The 19,044-nt window shown below is 38.9% G+C and overlaps 3 protein-coding genes across 7 annotated transcripts; 2 read left to right on the forward strand and 1 right to left on the reverse strand.

The window, feature by feature from the left end:
* The first annotated feature begins 690 nt into the window (after positions 1-690).
* On the forward strand, positions 691-5,387 carry LOC122306650 (glyceraldehyde-3-phosphate dehydrogenase, cytosolic). Of its 3 annotated transcripts, none has more exons than XM_043119094.1 (11): positions 697-1,016; positions 1,145-1,245; positions 1,726-1,841; positions 1,933-2,032; positions 2,667-2,813; positions 2,934-2,994; positions 3,075-3,172; positions 3,390-3,532; positions 3,680-3,763; positions 4,043-4,132; positions 5,048-5,387. In XM_043119094.1, the coding sequence occupies exons 1-11, from the start codon at positions 989-991 to the stop codon at positions 5,085-5,087; spliced, it is 1,008 nt and encodes a 335-aa protein (XP_042975028.1). In that variant the 5' UTR covers positions 697-988; the 3' UTR covers positions 5,088-5,387. The 3 variants fall into 3 exon arrangements, with proteins under 3 accessions (XP_042975029.1, XP_042975028.1, XP_042975027.1); XM_043119093.1 differs by having other exon boundaries at positions 708-1,016; positions 5,068-5,387; XM_043119095.1 differs by lacking the exons at positions 3,680-3,763; positions 4,043-4,132 and having other exon boundaries at positions 691-1,016; positions 5,344-5,387.
* A 332-nt stretch (positions 5,388-5,719) lies between these two features.
* LOC122306651 (prohibitin-3, mitochondrial-like) lies at positions 5,720-10,198 on the reverse strand. Of its 3 annotated transcripts, none has more exons than XR_006241487.1 (3): positions 9,217-10,198; positions 7,191-7,386; positions 5,720-5,859 (listed from the first exon to the last, which is right to left on the reverse strand). XR_006241487.1 is itself a non-coding variant. In XM_043119096.1 (2 exons), exon 1 carries the CDS (start codon positions 10,056-10,058, stop codon positions 9,222-9,224), a length of 837 nt encoding a protein of 278 aa, XP_042975030.1. In that variant the 5' UTR covers positions 10,059-10,197; the 3' UTR covers positions 5,720-5,859; positions 9,217-9,221. The 3 variants fall into 3 exon arrangements, 1 of the variants encoding a protein (XP_042975030.1); XR_006241488.1 differs by having other exon boundaries at positions 7,191-7,413; XM_043119096.1 differs by lacking the exon at positions 7,191-7,386 and having other exon boundaries at positions 9,217-10,197.
* A 2,223-nt stretch (positions 10,199-12,421) lies between these two features.
* LOC122307941 (ankyrin repeat and protein kinase domain-containing protein 1-like) lies at positions 12,422-16,392 on the forward strand. Its single transcript, XM_043121073.1, has 2 exons — positions 12,422-14,074; positions 14,785-16,392. Exons 1-2 carry the CDS (start codon positions 13,367-13,369, stop codon positions 16,108-16,110), a joined length of 2,034 nt encoding a protein of 677 aa, XP_042977007.1. The 5' UTR covers positions 12,422-13,366; the 3' UTR covers positions 16,111-16,392.
* Positions 16,393-19,044: the final 2,652 nt, after the last annotated feature.

Consider the following 19,044-nt stretch of genomic DNA (forward strand, 5'->3'; position numbering starts at 1 on the left):
GGTGGTTTTTTACAGGTGATAATGTTCTAGAGTAATAATCTTTGACTTGTACACCAGAAGCACAGGTAGTGCTCAATGCTTAGTTCTTGCAAAATGATAGCAGTGACACTCATCTGGAAGAAAAATAATAAATAAAAAAGGAATTCCTTCTTATGATCCTCTCTCTCTCTCTCTCTCTCTCTCTCTCTCTCTCTCTCTCTCTCTCCCTTTAGTAGAGTCTAGAGAAGCTAGCCAAACCCATCAATGGCAATGATCATAGCACAATGATAAACGTGAGTCCCAACCTCTGCAAAAGAGGACGCATGTGATATACATACATATGTCACCCGTGGAGAATCTCATCTGAAATCTAGTTATTTTCTTATCGATCCGGGGAGCTTAATTGTATTTCCCAGAACCCTCTATATATGTCAAAGATAGATCAATCTTGCAAGTAGGGTTATAAAAAAACAAAAAGGGAGGTGTCGTCGTCCGTGACAAGATCTTCGCTGCCTCTCATTGGTCATCCTACGCTATATCCTGTAAATCCCCATCCATCCATTTTCCAATCATCACTCGCCGCTTGTCCTTTCCCATTCACTTGAAAAAAAAAAACATTTTATGCCAAAACAAAACAAATACATAAAAAACCTCAAAAAAAAAAAAATTTTTCCCCTCGTTTTTACCGATTCTACGCCGTAGATCTCGTGAAAGACACGAGAAAATGAGAGTAATGGGACTCTCCACCCTTTTTTCCTCGGAACCAAAGGTGATGCAGCCACCTACCATTATCATCGATGGATCATTGTGATGGTCCCTACTTTCTCCCTCGAAAAATCCGCCCCACCATTTCTCTTTCCAATTCTCTTTATCTCATTGAGAATCTGTATATATAAGCTCACTCTATCGTCATTTATTCACAAGCCTCTCTCACCCTCCTTCCATCCGTCTAACACGTTGCCTGCCTTCGTTCCTCTTACTATCCTTGTTTTTTTCCTCTCTCGCAGTCATGGGAAAGATCAAGATTGGGATCAATGGTAATTATATCATGTTCGACTCCATTATTGTTTGTCTTTGTGTGTTTTTGTTTCAATGATGCTTACTTTGATGTTGAACCAATCTGTGTTAACGAATATGATGGTTTTTGTCTTTTCAAATGGTGAAGGATTCGGCAGGATCGGGCGCTTGGTGGCAAGGGTCGCTCTTCAGAGAGATGACGTTGAACTCGTCGCTGTTAACGATCCTTTCATCACCACTGATTACATGGTCTCTCTCTCTCTCAATGAAGCTTATTTTCCGAAAACATAACACACAAGACACGCATGTTTGTGTATGTGTCTGTGTTAGATGTGGATTCATAGATAATGTTGTGAAGTTATTAGTCGAGTAACTGTTGGAAGATTCTTTACACACACGTGTGTGCATTGCTTTTTGCATGTATCTATCTCTGTATATTGCTCCGATCACCTAACTGTTTCTAGTGCACGCACTATCTTTAACTTTGGATATAAGAAACACCTTGATGAGAAGCTTTTTTTAGTTTTGTGATCAGAATTGATGATGATCTATTCGCCGTACGTTCCTTCGGGAAGTATTTGTTTATGCTTCGCATTTTGAATTTGTCGGGATCTCCCAAAATTGGCTGAAAGTGTTCAGTGGCAGTCCGAGAGAACTCATTCTTTGAAATTCATGTGCATTAATATCCAGTTATGCTTGGTCTAATTTTGTTATTGTACTACACAACAGACCTACATGTTTAAGTATGACACTGTTCACGGCCAATGGAAGCACCATGAACTCAAGGTTCAGGACTCAAAGACCCTTCTCTTTGGGGAGAAGCCGGTCACTGTTTTTGGTATCAGGTATTGTCTGGTTCATTGTTCATTTGCTTGAGGAAAATGGGATTTTCTTATTGAATGCCTGCATAGTTTATATACTTGTTTTGATAATTAGGAACCCTGAGGAGATCCCGTGGGCTGAGGCTGGAGCTGAATTTGTTGTCGAGTCCACTGGAGTTTTCACGGACAAGGACAAAGCTGCTGCTCATTTGAAGGTTTGTGACTAAGTAGTGCTCAAATGATGATCATTGACTATAAAAATTATGGGTTAAAACACTTTTTACCCTAAACTACCAGGTGTTTTACAGTTTGCTCCTTAAATGATCAAACTAATACATTTCACTCTTCAACTACCGCCGACTGTCAAATAGCATCGATCATTAGGATTTAACGGACATCATCCTAATGATCAGATTTAACTGAGGGTGCTTTTGCAAGTTCATGGTAGTTTGAGTGTAAAATTGTCTATAAACTGTTTCATGTTTGAGGGATTGGTTTTCATGTCACAACAGTTATTCTGTTTTTTAAGTCCATGCATCATCATTTTGAACAATACACTGCTCTTTGGATCTGTGGTTATATTTTTGTTTAATTGTCTACTCGTTATTTTTTTGTTGAAGTTCTTCTCTCTTGTTCTCTTACTGTTGTGGAAAATCAAGTTTTAGTTATCTGTGTTGAAGAAAAATGGAACTTAGGATGCTAATCAGTTCTTGATTTATGTTTTGGAATTGAAATTAATGGGCACTAAACAATTTTGTGTATAAATACTTTTTACTTTCATTCATCTGTTGCTCAAAATTGTGCCCATGTTTAGTCTACTAACTTGCATTTAATTCTACGTTTGTTTAGGGTGGTGCAAAGAAGGTAATCATTTCTGCCCCTAGTAAGGATGCTCCCATGTTCGTTGTGGGTGTCAATGAGAAGGATTACAAGCCAGAACTTGACATTGTCTCCAATGCTAGCTGCACCACCAACTGTCTTGCTCCATTGGCAAAGGTAGTTTTTGTACTTGGTTGTTGTTGTACCATTATGAAAAAGGAAATGGAATTTAACCATCGACAAAGGAGATAAATAAAACGTGAAGATATTTTAATTCTGAAATATATCTCTTGACAGGTAATCAACGATAGATTCGGTATTGTTGAGGGCCTCATGACCACTGTCCACTCCATTACTGGTGAGTGTACATTTGAACATATTCTTTCCAGTTCGAATGGATTTGAACTTTTGATCGACGTGCATATATATGTCATGCAGCCACACAAAAGACTGTTGATGGACCATCAATGAAGGACTGGAGAGGTGGTAGAGCTGCTTCCTTCAACATCATTCCCAGCAGTACTGGAGCTGCGAAGGTCTTGGATTTTGGGTTTTATATGAATATAAAAAATAAATTAGTGGACCTTTAACTACCCTCCCCCTCGTGTCTTGTTTTCCCCTTTATCATGGTTGGCAAAACTATCTTCTTCTTCTTTTCCTGCTAAAGGGCAAATTTTAGCGGTTTCAAACTTTCATGCCCTGGTCTTCCTTCAAAGACTGTCTAATATGCCTGTTGATTATTTAACTCCACAGGCTGTTGGTAAAGTGCTGCCAGCATTGAACGGGAAACTGACTGGAATGGCTTTCCGTGTTCCCACTGTTGACGTTTCAGTTGTTGACCTTACTGTGAGACTTGAGAAGAAGGCCAGTTACGAGGAGATCAAAGCTGCTATTAGGTAAGGATAAGGAATGCTTCCTTCTAAATTGTTTTGGTTAATTAAATTAAGGAGTTTTGCATGAAGTGATATGCCCCTACTACCACATAGGGACAGTAGAATTGTGTCATATATTTTCTGATTACATTTTTGTTTTCTGTTGTCTAGGGAGGAATCTGAGGGCAAACTGAAGGGAATCCTTGGTTACACTGAGGATGATGTGGTGTCCTGTGACTTTGTGGGTAACAGCAGGTAATGCCGTGTTGTGCTGATTCTTGTCATATGAATATGATCATTACCTCCTTAGATGATTTTTAACTTTGGAGCCACTTCAAATGAACAGTTTTTAAGCTTGGTGTCTGCAAATTTGTGGTGTATGTTCTGGCTATATCAATGTTTATTGTTTTCTTTGCCATTATTATTTTTTTCTATAAATGGATTTGGTTTCTTTGACATTAAATGGTTTTTCAGCTGGTACCTTATGTGAACGTGTAATTGAATCTTATTTTGTGGTTTGTCTCCTTGTTGCAGTTCTAGCATTTTCGACGCCAAGGCTGGAATTGCACTGAATGACAACTTTGTGAAGCTAGTAGCTTGGTATGACAATGAATGGGGTTACAGGTAATACATGTTTCTATACCTTCACTCATTCTCACAACTGATGGGGAGTTATTGCCAGCGTTTCATTTCTAAATTTTGGATGTTTAAAGTAGAGGCTTTTAGCTTGGTTTGGATAGAGAAATAGTTTCATCTTAGAGCAGTCTCGACGGATTATGGAAATCTAAAATTAAAGTCACTTTTTACCTAGTAGACGTTAAAACCGGCTGCATTGGATTATTCAAACACAAATTTTGTAGCTTTTAGCTACAGTAATAGGAAAGAAAATATCAAATTTGGTTGCAACTTTACCATCATCAAATCCTTATTTTATTAATTTATTGTAACTCTCTCTCTCTTCTATAGTATAGATATATCCTAGTAGCTTTAATTCCGTCTTGCACCAGACCTAGTAGTTTTAATTCATGAGCTAAAGTAATTAAATAATTAAAAAATTAAATTTTAAATTCATGATAAAATTAAATAAATTAAAAATATCGAAATTAAATATTTTTTGAGGTTAATATTATTTTATTACTATATAATAAATAAATGAATAATCCAATGTAGAGATTTGATGTGAATGAAATAGTCAAAATTAAATTCATCTCATATTATTTTATTATTATATAATAAAAAAATAGCTATTCCAATGTTGAGATTTATATGAATGGAATAGCCAATATCCAAAGTCATCTTATATTTATCAAAAGTGTCATTTACATATGCATAATCCAATAACAATGCTCTTATCTCATTATTACAACTTTCCAAATTTCCATACAAAATATAATAAATATTTTAACTTTTTCAAATCCTAAAACAGTAATAATATTTAAAAAATAACATTTCTAACAACATTTTATTCAACTTTCATCTAAAACTATTTCATCTTATTTTACTATCCAAGTACACTGTCTCTCCATTTACTTCTTTTAATCGGGTTGTATTTGTTGCAGCACTCGTGTCGTTGACCTGATCCGACACGTTGCGTCTGTTCAATGAGGGCTGTTTGGCTACCAGACTGAGATCACTTGATGTTGAGCTTCCATTTCCTCCGGCTAGTTTGCAGTTTAGTTTGTTTAAGGAGTGAGGTGTTTTGGAATAATGGATTTTTGAGGAGGGTATTGTTAAAACTGGTTATATCTCATCTGGTCTTTTATCTTCAAATCGGGTGGTCATTGTATACCCTCTTTTCTATTTTCTCCACTTGATGCATTTTGACCGAATCATCTTAAACATTATTTGGAGATATGCTGAGCAATTTTCTTTTTCCTCAGACATGGTTTTCTTTCATCCTTCGTCTTATTTGCTTGAGGTGTTTTTAATTATTACTGTGTTTTATCCGATTACCTCATGCTGAGCTTCGACAATCCCAGTTTTGTGAATTTTGGCAGCTCGGGGGATTATATTGGCGAGTTTAAAAATCTGGAAAAGCTTATTTAGAAGAGGTAAACTATATCAGGCCATTAATGAAAAGATAATGCTTTCAGCAAAGGTTAACATCCTGAGTTTTGAATCTTGTATTTTAAATAATTATAACTTATGGGATACAAGGGGGATTATTGCAGGATAGAAAACCCGTGTGTTTTTAACTCGAGACCAACAACATAAAAAATTCAGAATTTCTTATTACAAAAGAAAGTTTAGATCTCATGTTCTTCGATACAAAAATGGAAATTTCATAGACTATAAACCAACAATCATGCAAAATCCATGACCTTTTCATGTAGTTATGCCATCCTGAGACCCTGCAAACAAACAAAGAACACATGTCAAAATATTATCATGTGATATGTGATCTAGATGTTTCATCATAATATTCATTCAACCACCAGTGACACTTTTGATGCCTCCGGCGTGCTACCCCTTAAAGAAGAACACAATTCACAATATTTTTCATTAAAATGACAGGTAATGAAGACATTCACATGCCAATTGAACCGGTGAATTCATCATCTGCGGAAGCGAGAAGCACGCTAGTTGATTTATATCTCTCTTCTAGCTCTAAAGACTCCAATAATAGTAGTATACAAAGGAGAAAAAACAAAGGTTGCAAACACAGACAACATGTTCTTCCTCCTTGAAGGAAGAGAATACAATACCTCAATTAGATATGTAACAAGAATGCAAAACCTCAATACTTGAAGAGAATAGATTAGCTCATTTAATCAAGCTATAATAATTTTTTTTTTTTTTTTTTGATAACCTTGGGTGTCCGGGCCAGCTTATGCGCACCTCGACTAATCCCAAGGGGCCCTGAAGTTAACGACCAGGTAAATCCTCCAGTGGCCCTGAGGGGACTCGAACTAGTGACCATTGGGGAGCAAACCCAAGCTATAATAATAATAATAATAATAATAATAATAATTGCTTAGTTATGAATTATAAAAAGCAGTCAGTAGTCCCAGTTATCAATCATATAAAAATGTCCAATCTTTCTTTATATCAATCACCATCTAACTCCTGTTTGTTTGTTTTAAGAGACTGTCCTCAATTCCATTCTAAGTAACAACATTAAAAACTCATAAATGATATGAAATCAGGTGAACCACACCAGAAGTTTGCACTTTGCAGCTTACTACTGGTTACATACCCGATAATGTAATAATGATCACTGCCTTCAATTATCTTTATAAAGAGGATCACTTGACTTCCAAACCAATCTAAATTGTACACGAGTTTAAAATTCTCTTGATATCTCGAGCCCCAAGTAGCTTCAAACTGTTATTCTAACGGATTAGAGTAAGTCCTACACCTATGCGAATGTAACATCCAGACCCAAAGTGATTTTATTTTATTTATTATTATTATTATTATTGTTATAAACTTGAGATATGTTTTGAAATAGATTTTAAGATGATATTTGTTGTTGGTTGAGTTTCATCCCCTATCCTGAAATTTTATTCCATTAGTTTTCATTTCAGTTTGAATACGACCCCCGAATTGAATTCAAATTCTCAACTCTAGACCTTATCCAATTTCTCCTCAAGACTCACGGCATCTCCCTCTCCCTCATCTATAAATCCCACATGATCCTTGGTATTAAACACAAAAACATCTGGAGAAAATATACACATACCAGCCCAACGTAACAGCCCCTACAACCGAAAAAACCACTCTCACAGCCAACTGAGACAACCAACTCACTGGAAACAACCACAGAAAGTGCCGACCAGCCAATCCCGTTGAACCCACTCCCTTCCAGCCAGCGGCGTCACCAGTCATTCCTAGCCACCCCAGAGCCGTCGTCACTTCAGTTTCCTCTCGGTTACAAGCTACGACGTGAGATTGTGGAAGCAACACTAAGAGGTAATTAGTATGATCATATAATTGCATGTGTACTGTAAATTCTCTAATGATATATGAAAATATGATGTTTGTCTACGCTACGCTATGAGCTAAGTCAAGGTTAGATTCCCTTCATGATCTTTGATGAATTATGACATTATGCTTGTATCAATGAATTGTTGTTTGATGGAGTAAATAATTCTAAAATCATATGGAATCCATGAGATGTTCATGTAGTAATTTAAGTCAAGTATGCCTTGTAATAAAATAGTCAGTTTAGGTATGCCATGTTCATGTAGTGATTAAATCATATAGGCTATGTAATGTCATGAAGTATTTAGATCAAGTATGTTATGTAAAGTTCATATAGATCTTGGATCATGTATGCCATGGAATGTTTATGTTTAGATCATATTATGCCACATACAAAGATATGCCATGTTATGCTATGTCATGTACAAAGATATGCCATGTTATGCTATGCCATTTGCAAGTATACGCTATGCTAGAAAAGTTCATGATATTAAATAAGTTCTCGTGCATTAAGAAAGATAAGATGTTTAAGGGTGACACGGACCTAAGCGTGAATTACCATATGTTAAGTGAAACACGGACCTAAGTGTGTTTCACTTCAAGTTACATTAAGGATGATGCAGACCTATGCGTGTTCATCACAAGTTATGTTAAGGATGATACAGATCTAAGCATGTTCATCACAAGTTATGTTAAGGGTGACACGGACCTAAGCGTGTTCACCACAAGTTATGTTATGCGGTGCCACGAACTCAAGCGTTTTTCACCTTATGTTAAGTGAAACATGGACTCAATCGTGTTTTCACTCCATGTTATGACAAGTTATGGGGTGCCACGGACCCAAGTATGGTTCACCATATAATAAGAGAAAGACAAGTTAAACAAGTAATTTATACATTCATGTTTATATGTTTGCCATAATTTTGTATGTTTCCGCTCATGTTGATGATGAATAGACATGCTATGAAAATCTGTGAATGATATTTGTTTATTTGAAGAGTCTTTCAAAAATTAAGTCTTGTTAAGTTATATTTTACTGTATGATGTACTATTTATTGAGTATTCGACTCATTTTTGTTTGTTTCTTTATTTCTTTGTTCTCCTCTATGTTTAAATGTCACAGATGAGGGTTGTAAGGACGTAAAGTTGGAGGACCAGGAGTAGACCTAGTGCAAGGACTTAGTTCTTTTATGTTTTTGGATAAAAAGTCACGCATAGGGTTAGTTTATGTTTTTATTTTACATTTTCGTTTTAAGTTTTCAAAAACAGTTATGTTCAGTTTAATTAATGTTTTCAATAAATGCGGTATTTCAAGATATGAATCTCTTTACCGGGCAATATGTTATGTACGTTAGTAACATCTCTATCCTACGGGAACGGGGTGTTACAGCGAATAAAATAGAAACCCAGACTCCATGTACGGCTTCCCTGTAGAAAGCTAGGTGTCATAACTTCCGTTAGGCTTGGAACTACAGCATCGATTAACAAAAATTCTATGTTCACTAGGCTCTATAATTGCTAAACAAAACAAGATCGCAGCAACAATACACTAAACCCTGGACCCACAAACACATTTTATGAGATGAAATACAGTAAAAAAGGCATTTCAAAAAAGGCTAACGAAATGATATGTACTACCAACTCCCAGTAACTGATACAAAGGTACTTAATCATAAAACATCCTAATAATCCTTGCCTTATCTGAATGTTCCATCTCAACTGATTACAGTGGCCTTATCATTATCAATTAAAACCAGACAACTCAGTAACAAAAAGTATCATACCGGACTCAACGCGAGGCATTGAGAGCCATGAGTATCTGCTGACCCCCGGGAAGGTATGCAACATTCGGTGACTTGGCCAGCGTGCTGGCGTTCTCCCTCATAGCCTCAATTTTCCTGAGCTCGATGAGACCCATCCCAGCCTGCGCAGTCGCCTCTGATATCATCTTGGCCGACTCGCTCTCTCCCTCCGCCCGAATAATTGCGGCCCGCCTCTCCTGCTCCGCCTTCGCCACCACGAACTTGGACCGCTCGGCCTCCTGCTGCGCCACTTGCTTTTGCTCCACGGCGCGCGAGAACTCTCCTCCGTACGACAGGTGAGTGATTGCCACGTCGTCGAGAACGATGTTGAAGTTTCTTGCCCGCTCTGTCAGGCCGTTGCGGACCAGGGCCGAGACCTGAGGCCGCTCGGTGAGGAGCTGGTCGGCGTTGAACTGCGCCACCACGGCCTTGAGGACCTCGTTGCCGATTGACGGGAGGACCTTCTCGTCGTATTCGAGCCCTAGGGTTTGGACGATCTCGGGCAGTTTCGTGACCTCGGGGCGAGAGAGGACTCGAAGGGTCAGGTTAACCATCTGGAGGTCCTTGGTACCGGAGACGGAAGAGAAGGTGTGGGGCTTGGTTCGGATGTCAAAGATGAAGGGCTTCTGGAGCCATGGGACCAAGAAATGGGTCCCCTCGCCAACCGTCTCGTCCAGTATTCCGCGGAGCCGGTCGAAGATGACGGCGCGCTGCCCTCCGTCAACGGTGTAAAGCGAGGAGTTCAGTACAGTAGCGGATACGCCAAGCCCCAAGGCGGCGCGTGCGATGTTGGTGAGGAAAGACACTGCGGCTTGGCTACCCATTGATGGTGACGAGCCTGTGCAGAGTGAGGATGAGATGAATCGAGAGAGTGTAGGGTTTTAGGATTTAGGGTTTAGTATTTGCGGGGATTGCTTGCAACGTTTCCATCGAGCTCTTGTTTAATTCGAGGGAATACATTTGGGCCCGGATCTGGCTCAAATGAACGTAATGGCTGCGTAATCGGGCCTTTTATAATGGTTTCAGGCCCAAACATCGAATTCTTGTTTGCTTGGAGGAGATGCATTTGGGCCCTAATCTGGCTCAGATGAACGTAGTGGCTACGTAATCGCGCCTTTTATAATCGTCTCAGGCCCAAACCACTCCGATCTCCTTCGACAAAAGCCAGACCACCACTCTGTGTTAGTACGGTGGCGGGTGCCAAAATCCTCAATGGGGGGGCTGCTCCCAAGATCCAGTCTGATTCAAGAACCCTGAGTTGCTGTGGACAAACGCCCAGCATCGAGTGAATTAAGGAGGAAGAAGACTGAAACTTTCCCTTATGAAGATCTCAAACGCTTTGTTAAACTAGACAACCGAGCAAGAATCAAGGAAAACACCACCGTTGCATCCAAGAACTGTTAAAGAAAATCTGTTAAGGAGTCATTATTTACTTCGTTAGGCGTGATTAATTTCTATCTTCTGCGGTTACTTTTTAGTGATTGCTAAAATTATCAAATGGGACTGGGATAGAGCAAAAATGATTTAGCATATCTGTAGCTACCGGTACTTTTTTGGTTTTAGATTTACCAAGTTTAATTATGCAAAAGCAGAAAACATCCGATATGCTGTCTCTTGCACTGGGGCAGAAGCCTCCCAAAGGTATCATATTTTGCCTAGGGTTTCTGGGTTGTACACCGCTTGAAGTGTTTGACAGAAAGATAACAATCGTCTAGATATGCAATATTGGTGGAGGTGCCATGAATTGTGGGTGAAACTTGGACCTTCGACATTATATTTCAGTTCGACACCATTATGGATGCTTTAATGCGCTGATTGTGGTGCTGGACCCATCTGATTTGTAAGGCAAGAATGTAATATACCACTAATCAATCCATGTTGTGGGCGTTTCTTTGCAAGATTAACATAGGTTTTTTATAGGGTCGATTGGATGTTGGGTCCCCCGACATCCTATCTGATTTCAAGGTAAAGATGCAACAGCGTAAGGTGCTTTCCATGGAGTTTGCGCCACGGCAGTGTTTCTCCTCATTGGATTAAACAAGTAAGATAAAAGGTTTATAAAGTTGGGACACGAATTTTGGTACCGCCATCAAACTTCCTAGGTGGAATCCCCAGCCTCTTGTTTTCCCTCGTCCCCAAATTTACAATGGCGGGGGATCAGAATTTATCCTAACTGAAATGTGCATCTGTTTTCCTTTTCCCTGGCATGAATGACAGGTGGTCCACACACCCCTCATGAAAGGGTTCATAATTTCGTATCAAGTGACCTTGACAAGCCTGACTTTTTCTTTTCTGCATGTACCAGAACAGATGGACAGAATATCTACCACGATGCATGGTGATCATCATCATTGTAATATAAACCGGTGGTCCGGGTTAATCAGGACTTTGTTCTGGACATCGGTGCCAGTTATAATATATATATATATATATATATATATATATATATATATATATATATATATATATATATATATGTAAATCGGCGGTCCGATTTCTTGGTGTTCCATAGACCAGCATGATCAAGCACGGTTTACCACTTTAGCTCACTATAATGGTGTTAGTAGTGACCTGTGACCAACAATGGAGATTGGTCATGCTTTTCTTTGCATGCACCATGAGAAGATGAGGCTTCATGAATCCCATTAAAGTGGGAAAGAGACTCACTGAGTCATTCGAGTGGAAGAAGCAGAAGAAAAGAAAAGCAGAGAACAAGCTTCTGCATTATTGTTGTTAAAGCACGTTTACCTACCACTTAATTATACCTTTGATGCAGTACTGCAAAAAAGTAAAGCTGCCTGCCTCTCACACGCCCTTCTTTTGTTTTTAGAGCTGCGCAGTTTTCGGCTTTTACAGACTCCACATTAACATCAAAAACTTTGTGTGGACATGTTTCTAATACAAGTATTTATGTGTTCAATGCATTGAAAAATTTGTTGGCCAGTATATAGGAGGGTCGCACAAGCCACCAAGCATCACAGCTACAGCCGGGGACTCCAAACGATCGTTGAATCCTAGACTTTGGCCGAGTAGAAAAAGCATTAGGGTATAGCATAAATCTGAGAATAATAATTAAATGAAAAAGAAACGAATGGCTTAGTACTTGAACAGGACAAGCACAAGCATGTGGAACCTGGAATTAAACCTTCACTTTTTACCACGCGTTTCTATCATTACACCAGCCATTGCCAATAAGTGAAAATACCCTCCCTCTCTCTCTCTCTCTCTCTCTCTCTCTCTCCAAAAAAATCTTTGTTTAGTTACTATCATTACTTTTCTGGTGTAAGTTTCTCTCTTTCAGAGACCATATATGATCATCATTATCTGCATTACTCTGGACGCCATTTAAAGTTCAAGATCAGGGATCTCACCTTATAATAATATATTGTTTCTGTTTTTCAAATGTAATTGAAGTATTTTCTTTCCACAAAAAGTCCAAAAATATGTTTCAACGGATTTTTAATTCTGCCTTGCTATCTCGTCTGAAAAGAATCCGATTTTGACCTTGTAACTGTGTTTTTCTCCAAATTTTCCTTGAAGGGCCTTTTTCTTTTTCTGCGGTTGCTTTGTGCTGGTAATGATGACTGTTTCCTTTGTCAAATCATCTAGTTGATAGTATTAATTCCCACTACATATCTTGGCATCAACCTTGCTTAATTAGTACTCTTTATTTTCGCATACTGTGCTTCTGTTATCCTTCATTTCCTTTGCCAGAGTCCTAATTGGTTTTGTAGCACGTAGTTCAACTGCTTCACTAAAAGGGTCCCCTTCTGTATCTCTTTGTATAAGCTTTAATGGAGTTCTTTAGTTCTCCACGTGGCTCTCTTGGATTTCTTGAGTTTTAACTCTCATTCATTTTCGTTGTTATTCGGTACATTTTCCCGGTCCAGTTACTTAGCATAGAACTCAGGAAGATCTTTCATATTGCTCTGAGTAATTTCATCTTTTCCTTCTACCTAGTTATGCTCTGCTCAATTGATTCTGTTGGCAACCTCTAAACTTGCATTATGCTTAGTGAATACCGTACCGTCCTGTTGAATTGATTCGCACTGCTTCTCAAAAGGGTTTTGATTAAACTCACATATAAGTTGTTGACCTTTATTATCACATTCCACCACTCTCTATTTTCTCAATGCCTCCAACATACTTTCCTCTTCGTTGGGAGAGCACCGGTGACCAATGGTGGTATGCTTCTCCCATTGATTGGGCAGCTGCTAATGGCCACTATGACTTGGTCAGGGAGCTGCTTCGCATCGATAGCAATCACCTTATCAAACTTGCCTCTTTACGACGTATTCGGAGGCTTGAAACTGTCTGGGATGATGAACAACAGTTTGATGATGTTGCCAAGTGTCGTTCTCAGGTTGCAAGAAAACTTTTTGTAGAGTGTGAATCCAAGAGAGGGAAAAATTCACTCATCCGAGCTGGCTATGGTGGATGGTTGATGTACACTGCTGCCTCGGCAGGAGATTTGGATTTTGTTCAAGACCTTCTTGAAAGGAATCCTCTACTTGTTTTTGGTGAAGGAGAATATGGTGTTACTGATATATTATATGCAGCAGCCAGGAGTAAGATTTCTGAGGTTTTCAGGCTTATTTTGAATTTTGCAGTCTCCCCCAGGTTCTTGACTGGAAAAGGTGGAGAACTGATAGAGCACATTGGGGAGGTCCCTTCTGATTACAAGTGGGAGATGATGAATAGAGCTGTTCATGCTGCTGCTAGAGGAGGAAATCTGAAGATTTTGAGGTACCTTCTTGCTGATTGCTCTAGTATTTTGGTTTACAGAGATATTCAGGGCTCAACTATCCTACATGCAGCGGCCGGCAAAGGGCAGATTGAGGTGAGAGTCTCTGCTCATACAGAGTTTTACAGTGATTTTGCGCTGATGCGCCATTTTTTTATCGATCACAAATTATTCTCTCTTTGCTACTGTATCGAAGCTTAATCCCCTTTCCCCCCTCTAAACAATGATTAGAATGGCTTACTGAATATGAATTGCTTGAAAGTGTCACAGAAACTTTTGAACCTTTGCTAGGACATAGAAGCCCACATGAAATGCTTCAATCTCTCAATTATTAGGACTATACAAGTATGCTTACTGAAATCCAAACCAGCTTTTCCCTTCCCCAGACTTCTGCTCATCCAGGTATGGTAAACTAAATCCTCTAGGCCACCAACAATTTTACATATTGAACTGCTAATGTGGTTCAGCCTCTCTCTCGTGAATGCTAAAAATGATCGGTTCTGGCCTTTTACTGGCTTAAATGCGTGCCCCTTTTGATAAGAAAGGCTACTCCAATCAGTTTATTTGCACAAAAGGACTCAGATGGCAGATGCGCATTTATAGTTCGCTCGCAATATATCGTTGCCGTAAATTAAGCTCCTGTAAATTTACAGGGGTTTTCCCCTTACGTGGTGCACCAGTAGGAAAAAGTTGTTTCCCTCTCTCTCTCTCTCTCTCTCTCTCTCTCTCTCTACAAATCTTGATTATTGCAACCCTTTTGATCATTGTACTTGATTTATGATAATCTTGCTCTTGTTTTCATGCAGGTAATTAAGTATCTGATATCAACCTTTGATATTTTCAACTCCACTGACAATCAGGGCAATACAGCATTGCATGTGGCTGCTTACAAGGGCCAATTAGCCGCAGTTGAAGCTCTAATTTCAGCATCTCCTTCATCCATCTCTCTGAAAAACAGCTCTGGAGAAACTTTTCTCCACAAGGCTGTGTCCGGTTTCCAGACACCTGCTTTTCGAAGACTGGACCGACAAATTGAGCTTATGAAGAATTTGGTATGTGGGAAGCTTTTCACCATAGAGGATGTCATCAATGTCCAAAATAATGACAAAAGGACTGCTCTTCACATGGCCATCATTGGGAACGTTCACTCCGACCTTGTGAAACTTCTGATGACTGCTAAATCAATCAATGTGAATGCCTGTGATGCAGAGGGGCTGACCCCACTTGATTACCTCAGGCAACGGCCACGTTCTGCTTCATCAGATATACTCATTAGACAGCTAATTTCAGCTGGGGCAACATTTTGTAGTCAAGATTATACTGCAAGAAGAGCCATTGCTTCCCGCATAAAGATGCAGGGTATTGGTGGCAGTCCTGGAACTTCGTTCCGAATCTCTGATACAGAAATATTCTTGTATACAGGCATTGAGAATGCATTAGATGAAACTGCTGATGAGGATAATGCAGTAATGAGTATATCACCAATGGAACCAAGTCCAGATCACTCAATCAATCAGAAAAATAGCTCGCCAATTAACAAGAGACCAAGTTCTGCGAATACCGCAGCACAACGATTGAAATCTGTGTTTCTGTGGCCCCGGGTGAAAGAGAATAAACCCGACAGATTCAAGAAACCGGATGATGAGAGTTCAGTGGAACAACAGAAGAAATGCAACAGTTCAGACGGTAGTCTAACTCCACTCCGTCTGAGATTCTCGAAGCCTTCATCACCTCCTAACAACAAACGGACACTTGCTGTGAGGAGTAATCAATCGAGTCCAACTGCCAAGAAAAGAATTGCTTCAGGGCCAGTGCAAGGTGTCATGCAGGCCATTCCACGTATTTCTGTGCCACGCCGGTCTCGTTCCAGTTCATTTTCAAAATCATCACTTTCACCTATTTCATTAGATAAACAGAAAGGTGTTTTTATTGAGGAAGATGTGGCAGGACCATCATGCTCAAATGAACTATATAATGATGGAGCACCAGGTTTGATTAAACCAGATCCCATTAATAAGAGATCTAGGAGCCAGTATTTCTGTTTCTATGCATCAGGCCAATCTGTGAAAGCCCCAGTAAGCAGGCAACGGCAAGGACAAAGTTACAAGTGTCCCATTGTTTCGGTGGCTTGATTAATTATGGAGGCATCAAAGGCAGAAAGGAATCAACTGGTTGAAACCACGCGCAATAGAAAATGTACTAACCAAGAACTAAGACTCAGATCAGTCCTCTGGCTGGTTCCTAAAGTTTAGACCTTTATAGCATGTTTCCTAAATTTGTTTCTTTGTAAACGTTTGCTTGTTGAATATTTGTAAGTTATGTACTTGTTCTTCAATACCGGCTGCTTCATTAAGTTTAACTCAGTGTTGAGAGCTGATTATGTAGGATAAGACATAGAGAATACTTCTGTATTAGCATAGGTGTTTTATCTGTTATGCTTCATAACTTCTAGTCCAGCAAATTAGAAATGGGAAAGGGAGGCAAGGAAGGAGGAGCATGTATCATACTTTTTAATGACTTTTGATGCTGTAGATAGAAAAATGCTAAATGTGCCCCGGCTTAGAACAGAGCATTTGTTTTCTAAGCACATTATAATGAAAAAATCTATTTATCATCCATTTTCTCATCATCTCATGATGCAACATTAGATGATTATAAATTATTTATTATATTTCACTTGTGAACCTATTATCTAATGTCATATCACGGAATGATGAGTAGCATTACTCATAATTTGAACGTGCGTGTGCGTGTGTGTGAAGGAAAAAGTACATGCAGAGCTATAGTTATAAAGCTAGGGTGGATCTTTTCCACTGGAAAGTCCAGTAAGCATGAGGGGACTCACTGAGAGGTATGCTTGTGAACTGGGGACAAATTGGCTCATTGCACAATTGAGTGTGCACATCGATTCTAATGACTTTTGTGTGTGTGTGTGTGTGTGTGTGTGTTGTAGTGCTTTATTGATCAAACGAGTAAGGTGACAAATTACAATAGGGTTGAATTTGCCCATCTTGAATCAGGTGACTTTTCTGGATGACCAGAGTTATCACCAAGGAACCTCCCTCTATAGTCAAATTTTTCAATAGCTTCACGTACTGTACTGCCATGTGGGCTGCAATTTCTTCTCCATGGTTTGGAAAGGCAATGTGACATGTTCTTACAAAGATTAGTGCATCAGAGATTCAGAGCCTGTTCTTCCTATACCAGCATAATGGTTTGTGATGTCTTATTCCTTTAATTCCCACACATAACTTTTATTTAAGAATTTGAACTACTTCCATGCATTCATGATATGATCTATGATTAATTTGTAATAATCAAAAGAACACGCCTCAACAAACAAGAAAAAAGAGATGGGTAAACTACGTTTCCTTTCTCCCTAGGATTGGTTTGTCCTTTTCTCTCATTTTTTCTGCATCGGGGCTCGAATAGGGAAATTTTGCTTGATCAGATATAACTAGCCAGGCTGTAAACTCGAATTGAGCCCAAGCCCTCATTTTTAAACAGCTGTTAAGACAGTCTTCAATTCATTGTCTGCATAACATCAACAAATCCATAGAAAGCTGTAGACTTTTGGCAAACACATGGTACTAAACTTTCTAGGAAACTTCCACGCAAATTCTTCTTTTGAAATGGAGATTAATTGCGCGCAGTTGTCAAAGAAAATGGAGATATTTCCTTGACATATCATGGCAATAGAAACATTGACCTCCTGGACATATCAGGTGACTTTGTTCTGGCTCCAAACAGAGCAAAGTGGAGCCAGAACGTCTGCAGATTCCATGCCTTGTGACGGTGCCTATGGCATGATCAATAATACCAAGAAATTTTCAGCATGAGATATCATTTTGATTTGTAGCATTTGAAAATTGAGACCCAAAAGAGTGATTTACGCAGGTCTGGAAGATACATTTCAACTCAAAATTTTCATCTCAACTCAAAATTCTCACATTATTATTACAACTTTTCTAAATTTCTATATAAAATATAATAAATAATTTAACTTTTTTAAATTCAAATTCAATATTTTCAAATTTCAAAACAATAATAATACTAAAAATAATATTTTAAACTTTTATATCAACTCAAAATCTCATCTCACTTACGAAATCTTCTAAAATAAATTCTTATATGTTAACATCATCGGTATAGATCCAACCACAAAAATCTACACGGTCCATTCAAATATATTTGACATTTTTGTAGTTGAAACAAACGTCACGGATTTTAATCGAGCAATAAACCTGTCACTACCCTGACACTAACTGCATGCAATAATTGGTCAAACCGCGTGCAGGCCGTACCTATTGACACCTTCAGAAAGAAAATTCTTCTGATTTTGTCCAAGTGTTGAATAAACTCCACGAACGGTTTCGATAATTTACCGTCGTGGATTATTATGCTTTTTAATAAGACTCAGACAAAAGACTAGAGGAACAACTTGTGGAGGTTTTCAAGCCAAAATTTTATTTTTCTTGTTTTTTAGGAGTTATTTTACACACCCAAAATAACTTTCAATAGTTCAACGAAAAAAAAAAAGCAACTTTTTCGACAAACAGTGAGGCAAGTTTGGAGTCGCCAATAGCAAACAGGATCTATACATTCGAAAGCCACAAAGCATGTGGGGAGGTCAATTTTGAGCAAAACATGGGACAGCTCACACGATCACACGCCATAAATTCAGTGAACCAAAAAGTCCAGAACGGCATTTCGTGTTGACTACGTACAAAGCCAGCCTCCTGCTTTGGGTCCAAGTGTCTCTGCAAATTTTCTCAAGCTTTCAAGCTCAAGCTCTCTGGTCCAATTGTAGCTTGTTTTATTGTGCATTTTAAGATTTTGAAAAGGAAAGTCTACGGGTGAGCGACTGGATGGGTGGGTGGGTGGATTTGCGCGTGAATTAAAGTCCCGCCACTCTGCCGAAGGAACCAACAGATTTTCGAAACAACGACAGGTTTGCAATGATATAGTTTCCCACTCAAAAACCCCCATTTTCAGGGGAATTGAGAGATATATGGAAGGAACGTTCAGTCTGAACACTTGAAAAGTTTTGCTGGAACTGTGCCTTT

Source organism: Carya illinoinensis, chromosome 4 (assembly GCF_018687715.1).
Source record: "Carya illinoinensis cultivar Pawnee chromosome 4, C.illinoinensisPawnee_v1, whole genome shotgun sequence".
Taxonomy (NCBI): Eukaryota; Viridiplantae; Streptophyta; class Magnoliopsida; order Fagales; family Juglandaceae; genus Carya; species Carya illinoinensis.

Bases quoted from the DNA above. Each gene is read 5' to 3' on its own strand.
- LOC122306650 (XM_043119093.1), top strand. From the start codon at position 989: ATGGGAAAGATCAAGATTGGGATCAATG. The intron at 1,017-1,144 runs GTAATTATATCA...CAAATGGTGAAG, and splicing joins GATCAAGATTGGGATCAATG to GATTCGGCAGGATCGGGCGC. The intron at 3,533-3,679 runs GTAAGGATAAGG...TCTGTTGTCTAG, and splicing joins GAGATCAAAGCTGCTATTAG to GGAGGAATCTGAGGGCAAAC.
- LOC122306651 (XM_043119096.1), bottom strand. From the start codon at position 10,058: ATGGGTAGCCAAGCCGCAGTGTCTTTCCTCACCAACATCGCACGCGCC.
- LOC122307941 (XM_043121073.1), top strand. From the start codon at position 13,367: ATGCCTCCAACATACTTTCCTCTTCGTTGGGAGAGCACCGGTGACCAA. The intron at 14,075-14,784 runs GTGAGAGTCTCT...GTTTTCATGCAG, and splicing joins CCGGCAAAGGGCAGATTGAG to GTAATTAAGTATCTGATATC.